This window comes from Coregonus clupeaformis, chromosome 16 (genome assembly GCF_020615455.1).
Source record: "Coregonus clupeaformis isolate EN_2021a chromosome 16, ASM2061545v1, whole genome shotgun sequence".
NCBI lineage: Eukaryota > Metazoa > Chordata > Actinopteri > Salmoniformes > Salmonidae > Coregonus > Coregonus clupeaformis.
In genome coordinates this window covers 4,581,577-4,598,749 of record NC_059207.1, presented here as the reverse complement: position 1 = coordinate 4,598,749, position 17,173 = coordinate 4,581,577, and the positions used below count along the sequence as shown (strand labels likewise).

Sequence of the window (17,173 nt, the reverse complement as noted above, 5' to 3'; positions counted from 1 at the left end):
TGCTTCAATAAGATTGCTCGTATACTGTACTTAATGTCATTTTTTTCCTTCCTATTTTTAATCTGAACTGATAGATTACCAATTGCACCAGTCGATCAGGTAAACTTTAACACATATTCTTCCCCATTATAAATTATTAGACTATTATTATTATTTTATTATTAGATACATAGATTATTATTTATTTATTTATTTATTTATTATTAGATACATTAATATATTTTAACGATCAGAGACCTGATCTCTAAGTAAAAGGTTGCATAAAATGCCCAAAAATTGGATAATATCATTTTATCCTCACACGGGGCACCAAGTATAGGTACAGGTATTATTAACTACACCATTTGTTTTGGTCAGCAACCTTACCAATTCCTTCATTTGAAACTTAGATATTATTTTTCTCCTTCTCAAGAGAATCAAACCCGATTGCTGAACTACATAACGTTTGTTCTGATAGATATCATCATCATCTTGATCGTAACAAACATTCTCTCTGTTACATTCTCAAGCAGAATTACAACCCAGATTACAAGAGGCCAGATAGACAGACCTGAGTGTCCTGTTGGGCTGACACTATTGTGTTTATCTTTACATTTACATCATTTAGCAGACGCTCTTATCCAGAGCGACTTACAAATTGGTGCATTCACCCTATAGCCAGTGGGATAACCACTTTACAATTTGTTTTTTTGTTTTTTTAGGGGGGGGGGGGGGTAGAAGGATTACTTTATCCTATCCTATTCCTTAAAGAGGTGGGGTTTCAAATGTCTCCGGAAGGTGGTGAGTGACTCCGCTGTCCTGGCGTCGTGAGGGAGCTTGTTCCACCATTGGGGTGCCAGAGCAGCGAACAGTTTTGACTGGGCTGAGCGGGAACTATGCTTCCGCAGAGGAAGGGGAGCCAGCAGGCCAGAGGTGGATGAACGCAATGCCCTCGTTTGGGTGTAGGGACTGATCAGAGCCTGAAGGTACGGAGGTGCCGTTCCCCTCACAGCTCCATAGGCAAGCACCATGGTCTTGTAACAGATGCAAGCTTCAACTGGAAGCCAGTGGAGTGTGCGGAGGAGCGGGGTGACGTGAGAGAACTTGGGAAGGTTGAACACCAGACGGGCTGCGGCATTCTGGATGAGTTGTAGGGGTTTAATGGCACAGGCAGGGAGCCCAGCCAACAGCGAGTTGCAGTAATCGAGACGGGAGATGACAAGTGCCTGGATTAGGACCTGTGCCGCTTCCTGTGTAAGGCAGGGTCGTACTCTCCGAATGTTGTAGAGCATGAACCTGCAGGATCGGGTCACCGCCTTGATGTTAGCGGAGAACGACAGGGTGTTGTCCAGGGTCACGCCAAGGCTCTTCGCACTCTGGGAGGAGGACACAACGGAGTTGTCAACCGTGATGGCGAGATCATGGAACGGGCAGTCCTTCCCCGGGAGGAAGAGCAGCTCCGTCTTGCCAAGGTTCAGCTTGAGGTGGTGATCCGTCATCCATACTGATATGTCTGCCAGACATGCAGAGATGCGATTCGCCACCTGGTTATCAGAAGGGGGAAAGGAGAAGATTAGTTGTGTATCGTCAGCGTAGCAATGATAGGAGAGGCCATGTGAGGATATGACAGAGCCAAGTGACTTGGTGTATAGTGAGAATAGGAGAGGGCCTAGAACTGAGCTCTGGGGGACACCAGTGGTGAGAGCACGTGGTGCGGAGACAGCTTCTCGCCACGCCACTTGGTAGGAGCGACCGGTCAGGTAGGACGCAATCCAAGAGTGAGCCGCGCCGGAGATGCCCAGCTTGGAGAGGGTGGAGAGGAGGATCTGATGGTTCACAGTATCAAAGGCAGCAGACAGGTCTAGAAGGACAAGAGCAGAGGAGAGAGAGTTAGCTTTAGCAGTGCGGAGAGCCTCCGTGACACAGAGAAGAGCAGTCTCAGTTGAATGACCAGTCCTGAAACCTGACTGGTTTGGATCAAGAAGGTAATTCTGAGAGAGATAGCAAGAGAGTTGGCTAAAGACGGCACGCTCAATAGTTTTGGAAAGAAAAGAAAGAATGGATACTGGTCTGTAGTTGTTGACATCAGAGGGATCGAGTGTTGGTTTTTTGAGAAGGGGTGCAACTCTCGCTCTCTTGAAGACGGAAGGGACATAGCCAGCGGTCAAGGATGAGTTGATCAGCGAGGTGAGGTAGGGGAGAAGGTCACCGGAGATGGTCTGGAGAAGAGAGGAGGGGATGAGGTCAAGCGGGCAGGTTGTTGGGCGGCCTGCAGTCAGAAGTCGCAAGATTTTATCTGGAGAGAGAGGGGAGAAAGAAGTCAAAGCATAGGGTAGGGCAGTGTGAGCAGGACCAGCAGTGTCATTAGACTTAACAAACGAGGATCGGATGTCGTCAACCTTCTTTTCAAAGTGGTTGACGAAGTCATCCACAAAGAGGGAGGAGGTGGGGGGGATTCAGCAGGGAGGAGAATGTGGCAAAGAGCTTCCTAGGGTTAGAGGCAGATGCTTGGAATTTAGAGTGGTAGAAAGTGGCCTTAGCAGCAGAAACAGATGAAGAAAATGTAGAGAGGAGGGAGTGAAAAGATGCCAGGTCCGCAGGGGAGTCTAGTTTTCTTCCATTTCCGCTCAGCTGCCCGGAGCTCTGTTCTGTGAGCTCACAATGAGTCATCAAGCCACGGAGCTGGAGGGGAGGACCGAGCCGGCCGGGAGGATAGGGGGACACAGAGAGTCAAAGGATGCAGAAAGGGGAGGAGAGGAGGGTTGAGGAGGCAGAATCAGGAGATTGGAGGAGAAGGATTGAGCAGAGGGAAGAGATGATAGGATGGAAGAGGAGAGAGTAGTGGGAGAGAGAGAGCGAAGGTTGCGGCGGCGCATTACCATCTGTGTAGGGGCAGAGTGAGTGGTGTTGGAGGAGAGCGAGAGAGAAAAGGATACAAAGTAGTGGTCGGAGACATGGAGGGGAGTTGCAGTGAGATTAGTAGAAGAACAGCATCTAGTAAAGATGAGGTCAAGCGTATTGCCTGCCTTGTGAGTAGGGGGACGGTGAGAGGGTGAGGTCAAAAGAGGAGAGGAGTGGAAAGAAGGAGGCAGAGAGAAATGAGTCAAATGTAGACGTAGGGAGGTTGAAATCCCCCAAAACTGTGAGGGGTGAGCCATCCTCAGGAAAGGAACTTATCAAGGCGTCAAGCTCATTGATGAACTCTCCAAGGGAACCTGGAGGGCGATAGATGACAAGGATATTAAGCTTAAATGGGCTAGTGACTGTGACAGCATGGAATTCAAATGAGGAGATAGACAGATGGGTTAGGGGAAAAATTGAGAATGTCCACTTGGGAGAGATGAGGATTCCTGTGCCACCACCCCTCTGACCAGATGCTCTCGGGGTATGCGAGAACACATGGTCAGACGAGGAGAGAGCAGTAGGAGTAGCAGTGTTTTCAGTGGTAATCCATGTTTCCGTCAGCGGCAGGAAGTCGAGGGACTGGAGGGTAGCATAGGCTGGGATGAAGTCAGCCTTGTTGGCAGCAGAACGGCAGTTCCAGAGGCTGCCTGAGACCTGGAACTCCAGGTGTGTGGTGCGTGCAGGGACCACCAGGTTAGAGAGGCAGCAGCCACGCGGTGTGAGGCGTTTGTGTAGCCTGTGCGGAGAGGAGAGAACAGGGATAGGCAGAGGCATAGTTGACAGGCTGTAGCAAATGGCTACAATAATGCAGAGGAGATCGGAATGAAATGAACTAAACATCTGGGAAAGGAGAGAGCGGGGCCTCCCTCACCACAACCCCCAAATATAACTCTCCCAACTTCCACCTCAGAAACTATAATTGTTTCACTGAAACACCCGAATAAAACTCTCCCAACTTCCACTTTAGAAATTAGAATTGTTGTAAACTACAGCGGTTCAATGTTTCTAGGAATAGACTCTAACTTACTTTATTCAGCTAGCTAACTATGACGCCATAGCTAACATAGCTAACATAATACTATCTTCTATGTGTAACGATCCCGGCTGTCTGAGTCGGGTCCTGTCTGGTGACTAGTGTTCCTGTTCGTAATCTCCAGTTTCCCGAGGGTTCGGGAACGCTCCGGGGAGCGCTCTTGTTTCCGCACCTGCATCCCATCAGCAATCTGCACACCTGGTCCTGATCATCACCCTTCTTAGGCTCTGGCCCAACATCCAGTTCCTGCCGGATCGTTAGCCATGAACAGTATGTTTGTCAGCGTATCAGTCTCTGAGCCATTAGTGTTAGTTTTGTTGTTTTGCACCTTTTTGACTTGCTGTGTACTGACCTCCGTTTTGTTCTGTCTGCAGTCTCTCACCCGGAACCTTCACCCAACCTCTGCCTGATGGTCGGCGGCTGCCGAGCCAGTACCGGACCAACCACTGCACCCTCAACAACCCATCCACGCCACCCGCTCTGTTCCCTGGATTATTCAGCCTCACTCGGAATCTATTAATAAACACTCACCTTTGTCTCAACGTACCTTGTCCTGGTCTGCTTCTGGGTTCTGGCTTAGTTAACCGTGACAGAACGATCCGGCCAGTAATGAACCCAGCGGACCTGGACTCTGTTCGCCATGCTATTACCCAGCAGGAGAAGATGTTGGGCCATCATAGCACGGTACTACAGGAGATCGCGTTGTCAGTTCGGAACCTTTCTACCGGTCTGACGGAGGTCCAGAACCAACGCAAGTGTCCGGTGGAGGATCCACTACCGGTTTCACCCATCTCGCCTGCCGCTTCTGAAGCTGTGTCCATCCGTGAGCCCAAGGTTCCGACGCCGGATAAGTATGAGGGGGAGCTGGGAAGATGCCGTTCCTTCCTTATGCAGTGTGGACTAGTGTTCGATCTACAGCCCTACTCTTATGCCACAGACAAGGCTAGGATAGCCTTTGTGATTGAGTTGCTGCGTGGTCGAGCGCTGGAGTGGGCTTCAGCCGTTTGGGAACGACAGGATCCCTGCATGGCTTCATACCAGGGGTTCACGGCCGAGATGAGGAAGCTCTTCGACCATTCCGTCCGAGGGAGGGACGCAGCTAGGCGCCTGTTTTCGCTTCGCCAAGGAACTGCGCAGCGTGGCCGACTTCGTGATCGAGTTCAAGACGTTGGCTGTGGAGAGTGGGTGGAACGAGGAGTCTCTGCAAGCGGCCTTTTACCAGGGTCTGTCGGAGCAGCTCAAGGATGAGTTGATCTCCTATCCGGAGCCTAGTGACCTGGACAGCTTGGTAGCTTTGTCTATTCGGGTGGATAATCGAGTCCGAGAGCGAAGGAGGGAGAAGCAATGGGGTCCGTCCAATCGATCAGCTTCTCAGTTCCCAGTCGGGTCGGGTGGTGGACCAGAACACGTCGATCATTCTCCACCACAATGGATTAGTGGAGAGGTCCTCTCTCCCGATTCTGAACCCATGCAAGTGGGGCGGCACGGGTTAACCAAGGAGGAGCGTCAACATAGACGTAAGACCAACTGCTGCCTCTACTGTGGTAGCTCGGGACATTACATCTCCACTTGTTCCCGGCGGTCGTCAAACTGCCCGGCTCGCTAAAGTTGGGAGGACTTTTAGCGAGCCAGTTTCAACCTCTCAGTACCTCTGTCAGACCCCGTTTCCCGGCTACCCTTGTGAACAGGAATCAGAGCTTAGCGCTTAACGCTTTTATCGATTCAGGTGCCGATGGAAGCTTTCTTGATGCCGAGTTGGTGGAACAGCTGGGGCTTTCCAAGGAGCAATTGCCGGAAGCCATTAAGCGACCACTCTGAACGGCAGTAGTCTGGCACGTATCACGATGAGGACTGAACCGGTTAAGATGCGGTTGTCGGGGAATCATTCTGAGATGATTTCATTCTTCATTCTGCCGTCTTCCCATGTTCCTCTGGTCCTTGGATACCCCTGGCTGAAGGAACACAATCCCACGTTCGATTGGGTGACGGGCAAGGTAACGAGTTGGAGCCTTGATTGTCATGCTAACTGTCTCAAGACTGCCTGCCCCCATTCGGTTCCCAGTCAGGTGATTGAGGCTAAACCCCTAGATTTGTCCCTGGTTCCCGAGACATATCACGATTTGGGGAAGTTTTCAGTAAGCAGAAGGCTCTGTCACTCCCTCCCCACCGACCATATGATTGTGCCATCAACCTGGTCCCTGGAGCTGTCTACCCCAAGGGAAGGTTATACAGTATCTCCCGACCTGAACGTGAGGCGTTGGAGACCTACATCAAGGAGTCCCTAGCTGCTGGTCTCGTTCGTCCCTCGTCATCACCCCTGGGGGGCAGGATTCTTCTTTGTGGGTAAGAAGGATGGCTCTCTTCGACCGTGTATTGATTATCGGGGTTGAATGACATCACGGTCAAGAACAAGTATCCCCTGCCCTTGATGAGTTCTGCCTTCGACTCCTTACAGGGTGCTACGGTGTTCACCAAGCTAGACCTACGCAATGCGTATCACCTGGTCCGGATCAGAGAGGGGGACGAGTGGTTGACGGGTTTCAATACACCGATGGGTCACCGAGTATCAGGTGATGCCGTTTGGACTGACCAATGCTCCAGCGGTATTCCAGAGTATGGTGAACGACGTCCTGAGAGATATGATCGGTCTCTTTGTGTTTGTTTACCTGGATGACATTCTGATCTTCTCGAAGGAACCTTCCGACCACGTCCAGCATGTCCGGCAGGTTCTGCAGCGATTGTTGGAGAATCGCCTGTTCGTGAAGGCCGAGAAGTGCGAGTTTCACGCCCACACGACATCCTTTCTCGGGTACATCATCTCCAGGGGAGAGATTAGGATGGACCAGGAGAAGGTTAGAGCGGTTCTGGAATGGGCCCAGCCCGGTACGAGATTGCAGCTCCAGAGATTTTTGGGGTTTGCGAATTTCTACCGCAGATTCATCCGGGATTACAGCCGTGTGGCCGCTCCGTTAACTGCCTTGACTTCCAGTATCAGGACCTTCAAGTGGAATCCGGAGGCGGATCGAGCGTTTCTGGATTTGAAGAGGCGATTCACCAACGCACCGATTCTCTCTCAACCGGACACGGCCCGTCAGTTCGTCGTTGAAGTGGACGCGTCTGATGTGGGAGTTGGCGCCATCCTGTCGCAGCGATGCTCCACGGACAGTAAACTCCATCCCTGCGCCTACTACTCTCGTCGCCTTTCGCCTGCGGAGAGGAATTACGATGTGGGTAACCGGGAGCTTCTCGCGGTGAAACTTGCCTTGGAGGAGTGGCGCCACTGGTTGGAGGGGCGGAGCAACCGTTTATTGTCTGGACGGACCACAAGAATCTTGCTTACGTGCAATCGGCTAAACGTCTCAACTCCCGTCAGGCCAGGTGGCGTTGTTTTTCGGACGATTCAAGTTTGCCCCTGACGTTCCGACCTGGATCTAAGAACGGCAAGGCGGACGCCTTGTCCCGGATGTTCTCCAAGACGGAGGAGAGTGGGTCCAAGACCGAGACAATCCTCCCCCGGAACTGCGTCGTGGGAGCAGTTATGTGGAAGATTGAGGAGGAGGTGCTGGCGGCCCTTCGGACTCAGCCCGGTCCCGTAACGGTCCACCCGGTCGGTTGTTTGTGCCTGAGTCGGTTCGTCCTGCTGTCCTCAAATGGTCCCACGCCAGCAAGATGGCTTGTCACCCTGGCGTGGCTCGGACAATGGCGTTTCTTCGCAGACGTTTTTGGTGGCCTGCCATGGCCGAGGATACTCGGGGGTTTTGTTGCTGCCTGTCCAGTGTGTGCGCAGAATAAGAGTACCAATCGGCCCAGCTCTGGACTACTTCACCCCCTTCCTATTCCCCGGCGACCATGGTCGCATCTGGCCCTGGACTTCGTCACGGGGTTGCCCGCTTCTGAGGGGAACACGGTCGTTCTGACTATCGTGGACAGATTCAGCAAGTTCGCCCACTTTGTGCCAATTGCCAAGCTTCCCTCTGCCTCGGAGACGTCCGAGATCCTGGTTAGGGAGGTTTTCAGGGTCCACGGTTTGCCCAGTGATATCGTTTCCGACCGTGGCCCTCAGTTTACCTCTGCTGTCTGGAAGTCCTTCTGTTTGGCCATTGGAGCTACTGTCAGTCTCACATCTGGTTTTCACCCCCCAATCCAATGGTCAGGCGGAGAGAGCCAACCAGAAGATGGAATCAACGCTACGCTGTCTGGTCTCTTCCAACCCCACCTCCTGGGTCTCTCAGTTGCCTTGGGTTGAGTATGCCCACAATACTCTTCCTACATCTGCCACTGGGATGTCTCCCTTCCAGTGCCTGTATGGCTACTAACCTCCCCTGTTTCCTTCTCAGGAGAAGGAGCTCTCAGTGCCTTCTGTTCAGGCCCATATTCGTCGTTGCCACCGGACCTGGCATCGGGCCAGAAAGGCGCTCCTTAGAGTTTCGGACCGGTATCAGCTCCAGGCGAATCGTCGCGGATCCCCGCTCCCACCTATACCATCGGAGATAGGGTTTGGTTGGCCACGGGATCTTCCGTTACGGACTGAGTCTAGGAAGTTGTTACCGAAGTTCATTGGTCCGTTTGTGGTGGAGAAGGTGATCAATCCAGTGGCAGTTCGACTCAAACTACCGAGGACGCTCAGAGTCCATCCCACCTTTCATGTCTCCTGCCTCAAGCCTGTCTTCCTCAGTCCTCTGTTGCCTCCTCCGCCTCCTCCTCCTCCTCCTCGGATGATCGGAGGTGGTCCTGCCTACACGGTGCGTCGCATCATGGATTCCAGACGGCGGGGCCGGGGTTTCCAGTATCTCGTGGACTGGGAGGGGTATGGCCCTGAAGAGAGGAGTTGGATTCCGCGGCGACAGGTCCTAGATGCGGACCTCATCAGTGACTTCTACCGCCTCCATCCTGGCGCTCCGGGGAGTCCGCCCGGTGGCGTTACGTCGGAGGGGGGTACTGTAACGATCCCGGCTGTCTGAGTCGGGTCCTGTCTGGTGACTAGTGTTCCTGTTCGTAATCTCCAGTTTCCCGAGGGTTCGGGAACGCTCCGGGGAGCGCTCTTGTTTCCGCACCTGCATCCCATCAGCAATCTGCACACCTGGTCCTGATCATCACCCTTCTTAGGCTCTGGCCCAACATCCAGTTCCTGCCGGATCGTTAGCCATGAACAGTATGTTTGTCAGCGTATCAGTCTCTGAGCCATTAGTGTTAGTTTTGTTGTTTTGCACCTTTTTGACTTGCTGTGTACTGACCTCCGTTTTGTTCTGTCTGCAGTCTCTCACCCGGAACCTTCACCCAACCTCTGCCTGATGGTCGGCGGCTGCCGAGCCAGTACCGGACCAACCACTGCACCCTCAACAACCCATCCACGCCACCCGCTCTGTTCCCTGGATTATTCAGCCTCACTCGGAATCTATTAATAAACACTCACCTTTGTCTCAACGTACCTTGTCCTGGTCTGCTTCTGGGTTCTGGCTTAGTTAACCGTGACACTATGATCAAATGTAATGCAGCGAAGCTCAGAATACCTTTAAGGTATACTATAGGTGGACTAAAAGCCAATGCTCCTGCCAAACACATGTGTTCTTCCGTTCAGTGATCTAATTGGTGCAGTCAGAGGAGTGCCCCCTGTTGGTTAACAACCACCAACTCCAGCCAATTGTTATCCACACAAGGGGGGTGGATAGAATGCCCAATAGAATGATTAGACCCAACTGTAATGGGTGTCATCACTGTGAAAACAGATTTTTTTTGTATATTTACTGTAATCCAGACACTTTATTTACACGTTATTACTTTAAAATGGAAAATATACAGTGTGTTTGACCAACTTAAAATGGTCAGTTCTGGGAACCTCTATGATGATAAACTACAGTCTATAACTAATATCTTATCATTCTCTCTCAAACCAAATGAAAGAGTGGAAAATCAGGGATTGGTTGTAAGAAAAAAACTATCTGTGGTCATTGTTTGCCTCTATGGCTCTCACACCATGTCCCGCCCCTAATCATAAATCACTTTCTAATAAAGATGTAGTCCTTCCTTCATGGACTGGCAGTGTAGATCTAAACACAGAATGGCACGCATATGTTTATCAGCTCTTGTCATCTATGGCTTGTGTAAGTTATCTAAGTCATTACGAGTTTATGATTCATAGTTAAGACTAGGTTTAGGTATAGTAGTGCATGAGTGAACAGAAAGTTCTATGTTTGGAATTGTTTCTAAACCTTTGTCTTCTCTCTTTCAGATCTGACCCCTGTTGTGTCGGTCTCTCCTCCTCCCTCAGTGGTGGTCCATCCTGGAGATAATGTCACTCTGCAGTGCACCAATGTCACTGGAGCTCCAGGACACGTTGGCTGGTTCAAGCAAGTCAACTACTCAGAGCCCCTAGGCATCGCGTCTATGTTTAGCTCCGAGTCAACTGTCCAGCATCACAATGGTTTTCAGCCCAGCCATATGGAAATGTTTGTCAGCCATATAATAATCTTCCTCAAAATCACAGTGTTGGATGTAGCTGATTCTGGTCTTTACTTCTGTGGAATGTTGGATAAATACGTCATTTTCACCAATGCAACTCTCCTGAAGGTCCAAGGTAATCTTTTCAACAACTTGTCTGCTATGACTCCAAATGCACTAACATGTATATGAGGTATCAGAGATATTATTGAGAAAATGTTGGAGATATAATACTATCGTACTACAGTGGGAATAACAGTGGGAATATTTATCTCTCCTAATCTTCCAAAAGGTCATAAAGATTCTGAAAAGGACCTTACAGAGCATTGTGAAGAAGGTATGTTTATTCTGTTATTTTAAGTGAGAATCTTTCGTAAATGAATTGATATGATGTACCATGAAAGTACCACAGAATATAAATAAAGTACAACAGCGTCTTATAGCAACCTAGACTGAGAATTCTTGTTATTTCAGTTGCTGATCAACAAATGAGAATCCTTGTCCTTCTCTCCATCATAAGAACTGGAGTTCTCCTCTGCTGTCTGACCAGCTTCATCATAATCTACACCACCAGGAAATAAATAAAGCTAAGGCCAATGTCAGTAGAGTATATGTAGTATGTTACTTGCTTTCACCAAATCCTTATGTACAGGGGTGTCAGTTGGGTATGGCAGGGTATGGCAGTCAAACATGTAAAAGTAGGCTACAAAAAAGTAGACTAAAATCATTCTAATCCTAATTAAAATACAACGGATGTTTAGCATATTGATTGGCTGGGTTAAGGACCATGCGGAGCATCGCTAGGGGAGAAGCTGCCAGCCTGTGCGCCTTTTCTCTCACTTTAAGAAAGCAGAGCAGTGCCAGGCAGTTTGCTTTGCTGGTCAGCCGTTTAGGCAGTGCGCCGATTGCTTTGAATTTGATGTCGCATTTGAACTCGGCCATGTAAGCCTTGCCACCAGCTGTTTTATGCACCGGTTACATCCATATTGATGTCGGCACAATTAGCTATATAATTACTCGTGCCTGTACATAAATAAATAAAATCATTCAAAATACAACACCAGAGAGCATGATTTGGCCACAGAGTATAATCTTATTTAAAAAATGGGCTGTGGATTGTTTTAAACGTGCAATTTGAGCAGTGCACGCGGCAAGACAAACAGCCTACCAAATTGCTTATTGTTGAGTTGTGGCGGTTAGTGAAAAGCTGTTAAATATGCCTAGGCCTATCGCATTTTTCAAAATACAATCGTAAGGAAAACATAGTTCAGAAAGCAAATGGCTATTGCTGAAAAGAGAACACAATAACAAGACAAATCTGTCTCTACCAATTGAGCGAACAGTAGCTTATGTTGTTGGCACCAGCGGAGGCCAAATCCCCGGTGAGCGCGAACATATTCACTGTCTTTATCATTGGATCAGTACCACTGGAAAGTTTTTTGGGTACAATAATTTCCTCCTTCAGGCTAGATGGACATCATATTGTACAATTTGTGTCTCCCCTTTCCCGTAGGCCAGATTAGATGGTTGCATTCAAGACAAGGTCACTTTTAATGATCTGTTGTCAGTGTCACCAGAGTAGGATACTAATTTGTTTATAAAAGGCCACATTTTTCCTGTGCAAAGAATAGAGAAGAAACATCTCTGATTAGACCTACGTGTTCAGAACTGTCTGTTTTGCTAAGAGTGATTGAGTTATATTATTAGCCTAAATTCTGACTGTGCAATCTACTCATCACATTAGGAATAGTAGCCTATCTTACATTAGTCTGCAAATGCGATGCTAGATGTATGAAATCCTTCATTATAAAGGTGCAATTTTATGGTGAAGAAATATCTTCCCCAAACTATGGATGTCTGCATTTGATGTCGGCCTTGTTGTGACTTGACAGCGTGTATTATGCATCTATTTCACATTGCACTGTATGTGCCGTTCCACTAGTAAATAAGTCCAGTTATGATGAGATTGAGTATATACTATAGTGTTTGACATTTTATAGGTCACTTTCAATAAAACATCACAATAAGGTGTAGAGCGCTCAATTTGCCTGCTGGGGGGCAAGGGAGGCCCACAGCTCCGCTAATATCATCACCTCTTGAAGTGCATAGTCAGACCTACACATTTCCTGATTATTCCATGCAAAACAATTGTGCACATTTAGCTCTATCATCAGAGTTATACAGCAAGTAACTGTATGCTTTTCATGATCAGTAAACATCAATTCATCATTGATCAATTGATCATTTGCAGTGATAATTAATGGCTGTTTTTGTTTTTGCTGTTCTCCAAATAGCATTTTAGAGTTGATAAATTGTGTAGAAATGCAGTAAATCAGCGTCAACTTCCACCCCCCATCCCCCCCGAAAAAAATATCCCCCACCCTCACTTTGCCATATCCTAGGTTTAGCTGAACTGACGCCACTGCATGTGTATGCACCTGTATAAGCAGTGTTTAATTTGAGCCGGATCCTGTTCCGGCAGGATCTGACTCAATTATACACCTCTCAGTTGTGGACTGTTTCGCTCCAGAACCTATTTGGCTGGATCCGGTACCTCTACTTGAGAAAAGAAATAGCTGTTTGCAATGTAAGCTGAACTGATGCCACAGCATGTGAATGCACCTGTATAAGCAGTGTTTAATTTGAGCCTGATCCTGTTCCGGCAGAATGCGGCTCAAATTATACACCTCTCAGTTGTGGACTGTTTCGCTGAGAAAAGAAATAGCTGTTTGCAATGTAAAAATTCTAATAAAAGCGATCAAAGTTCATTCGAGTTGCCGCCTCATTAATTCTCCTGCCCTAAAAAACTTAATGTGAAAACGTCGATTTTCAGCCATTATAGCGCATGTTTGAGACCAATGCATGGCCGTTGCTGTGGTGAGAGAGAGAAGCGCGCCTGTATCTCTCTCTCTCAGAACTAGAATGAGATTCACTTTCTATGGTCTCTCTCCCTCTCTCTGCTCTGATAGACATGAGCCTGCAACTCTCATCTCTCCAGCATTGCACATCATCATTTATTTCCTTATAGAATCATAGCCGCGGTAAGGGTGCTGGAGGAGCTGCAGCACCTCTGATTCACTGAAATACATTTGCCAATGTTATATAATTACTGCTGTCTGTTCAGAAAGAAATCAAATAATTCAGAATACTACTCCAGGGGTAGGCCTATAATTTAACCACAGAAAATTGCCTAGCTGTGGATTGTGTTTATGTAGCCCAATCACAAGGCATATAGCCCGGGATCGCGTGGCAAATCCGTTTTTAGTGTCAAAGTATCATGTCATTTCAATCATTTGTGCAGTTTTAAAAAATATTCTGCTAAAGTCTCCAGTCATATAAAATGTTGTAGAATTGCATGAAATGTGTTTATAAAAGGCCAAATTCTTCCCATGTGTGCAACTTCTGTAAGCGAATCTACTTGTCTATGCCACTGCGTAAATGTGATGATATGCATGCACTGCTTTATTATAAAGGTGCTTTTTTTTATCCGTTCCGGTACCTCAGAGCCCCCCAGGTCACCCCCTTCTCGCATTCACTTTTTATTCCGATACCTCCCGATTTACAACTTAAGCACTGTGTATAAGCATTAATAACTATCACTGTGAACATTGATACTGACTGCAGTTGTTTTTTCATGAAGGAAAAGAGTTGGCAAATGTATAAATAGATGATACTTTTCAAGTCAAGTTAAAGGTGTCTGTACTTTGTACGCTTTTTGAATGCTTTATAGTATGGGAAATACTTTTACCTTGTTGGTATTTTAAAAAAAATACTTTGAACATCTAATTGAGCAGCAGGGGTCTGGTCTAGTGTTTCTCATCCAGATGAACAGATGAAGAGATGTGTGAAAAGAGTGTGTGTGGTTTTGATGCACTGAGAGGTGTGGTGAGAGCTGAGAGCTGAAGGCCAGTCTTCCTGTGGTGCAGGTTTTTTTGTCTTCAGCAGAGAGAGAGAGAGAGAGAATGACGCATGTTAAGTCTACCGCAATGGAAAATGACGGTTGGTCAGTGTCTCTGTCTCACATCCCCTTATCGCCAATCCCCCCTAAAATCACCCACACATTTACACTCAAATGCTTCACCAACCACACTGATGTGTTGGCAGGTGGACTGGAAATCTGGTGAGAGAGAGAGAGGACATAAGGGCCATGTCATCCCCCAGTGTTAGTCTATGAGAGGCCCAGTGATGTTCACCTCAGCAGGTATCACTCATCACTGAGCTGCTCCTTCCTGTCACTCATACCACAGGAAGTGATGTGTTGCTCACTGGTCCCGCCTCTACCTCAGACCCCAATCCTATTCTCCCTAACCCTAGCCCAAACGTTAACCATAGCCCTGACCCTTTTAGCTCATGATCAAAGCCTGCAGATCTGTCTGGGTATCAGAGCCAATAACTAATAATATCAGGTCATCACTGGCTCACTGTGGTTGATGCACTTATCACCTTTCTAATGTCAGTTAGACAATGAAGTACAAATTGCAAAAAAAGGGGCATTAGCTGGCACCTATAGAGGACCTTTTCACACATTTGAATCAAGGTACACCTATAGGGATTATTCAGGAATTTCATATAACTTCACAGGTCACTGTTCGACGCAGGACTAATGATACAGTAGACTCAAAGACATTCTCAAAGAGAACCAACAAATTATCAGGTGAAACGTCATAGTCAATCGATCAATAATATAATAATACTTTTAGCAGACATGTTTATTTTCAATTTACAATCTGTAGAAACAATGAGAATAGAAGGGTTCAGAACTTTTGTGAAACATCACAGTACAGTTGAAAAATATATGGCAAATAGAAATCCAATATGGATGGTGTTAAGAGATAGATGGGAGGTGTTGAATGGAGCTGAAGGATGGGACTAATTACAACTAACAACAACTAATAACAACAAGATAACTAATGTAAAGCATACTGTGTCTATAATAAGTATATAGGTTATAGGTTGAGAGCTTTTGTGAAAGATCACAGTTAGAAAGATATGGCATATAGAAGCAAACCGGATGGATATCATGAAAATGATCGGAGAGGTTGAGGGTAGAGGAAGTTCAGGAGTAAAAACAAACTAAATATAATTATTGTAAAATTGACTGTGTCCATAAAATGTATATAGTATGTATAAGCTGGAAGTAGAGGCCTAAGCATTGTTGTTCACTAGTTTACTCCAATTAGGGAAGGGGTGGTGGGGTTGGAAAGTAATAAAGGGAAATATATATTTTTAAAGGATATGTATATATATATGTATGTAGAGGTATTTACATGTAAATTAGGTATGTGTATATGTATGTGTATATGTATGTATATATATATATATATTTGCGAGAGAAAAAAAAACATATGGGGGATTGGAAGTGATGCAGACAATTAGGGTGCAGTCTTTCGGATGAGACGTTAAACGGGTGTCCTGACTCTCTGTTGTCACTGAAGATCTCATGGCACTTATTGTAAGAGTAGGAGTGTTAACCCCAGTGTCTTGGCTAAATTCCCAATCTGGCCCCTCATACTATCATGGCCACCTAGTCATCACCAGCTTCCAATTGACTCATTCATCCCCCCTCCTCTCCCCTGTAACTATTCCCCAGTTCGTTGCTGTAAATGAGAATGTGTTCTCAGTCAACTTACACAGAAGGCTGTTGTATAAAACATCTGTCTCCGGATTGCATCTTCAAACTAAGGGCAACCATGGCATCCGTGACAGAGAGGGAGAAGCGTTCATCCATGTATACGGGTAAGAGAGTCTAGCTAGCTAAATTTTCAGATATTATAAGTTTCTAATTTAGTCAGAAAGTCGTTTTCATTGCAAGTTAAAATGTACTGTTAGCTAGCTAGCTAACGTTAGCTGGCTGGCTGGCTCACTTACAAACGTTATGTGTATGATCTATGTAGTAATATTATTCATATCTCAGAACCATTTGCATTGCTAGTTATAGCCTAATGTTAGCTAGCTAACTAACATTGAACCTAACTAGTTGGTAAGCTTTACCTACCTGTAGATTCATGCAGGGTAGTAACATTATGAGTTGGCATTATCGTTCATTTTTATAGCTAGCTAGCTAGCTAGCTACATGTCTAAACAAAAGACTCCACTAGTAATGGTGTGGTTAGAGAGGAGGAGTTAGAAGTCAAAACACAACTGTTTAATTGCCACACAGGAGTAGTTGCCTCTTTTGGCCTCTCTTAACTTAGATCTCTGTTGTGTATATTAGTGATTTGGTTATTTCTAATAAGGTGGCCTTAAAGGGTAAAGTACCCAGCAGTTGACGATTGTATTGTATTTGTCACTTATAAAGACAAATAAAGAGTTAAATCAAAATTGACTTTCTCATGATGTTATTCATCCCTTTACTATTTCCTGTTTTTTCTTTTCACTGATCACAGCTCCATATTCTGAGAAGCAGCTAGTCACCTTTTATGGAGAATATGATATAGGTCAGAGGTAGAGGAGGGGCCAAGTGAGGAGGAGCAGCTCAGTGTTGCCTGAGACCTGCTGCGGTGAACATCCCTGGGCCTCTCACAGACTAACACGGAGAGAGTGTCTCTCTCTCTCTCTCTCTCTCTCTCTCTCTCTCTCTCTCTCTCTCTCTCTCTCTCTCTCTCTCTCTCTCTCTCTCTCTCTCTCTCTCTCTCTCGGCAGGGGGGGTTGACGATAAGGGACCTAACATGCATCTTTCTCTGCTGAAGACAAGCACCCTGCACTACAGGAAGACTGGCATTCAGTTCTCACCACATCTCTCATTTCAGTGCATCAAAACCACAACCTATTTTCTCACCTCTCTTCATCTGTTTATCTGGACGAAAACACCAGACCCCA

General features: G+C 46.9%; 1 protein-coding gene across 1 annotated transcript in view; it reads left to right on the top strand.

Annotated features, from left to right (window-relative positions):
• LOC121572601 (titin-like) overlaps positions 1-17,173 on the top strand; it is a 53,254-nt gene that overhangs the window by 13,135 nt on the left and 22,946 nt on the right. The window contains exon 2 of the mRNA XM_045225874.1: positions 10,146-10,490. Within this exon, the coding sequence (XP_045081809.1) occupies positions 10,146-10,490 (345 nt within the window). The remainder of the gene's footprint in view (positions 1-10,145; positions 10,491-17,173) is intronic.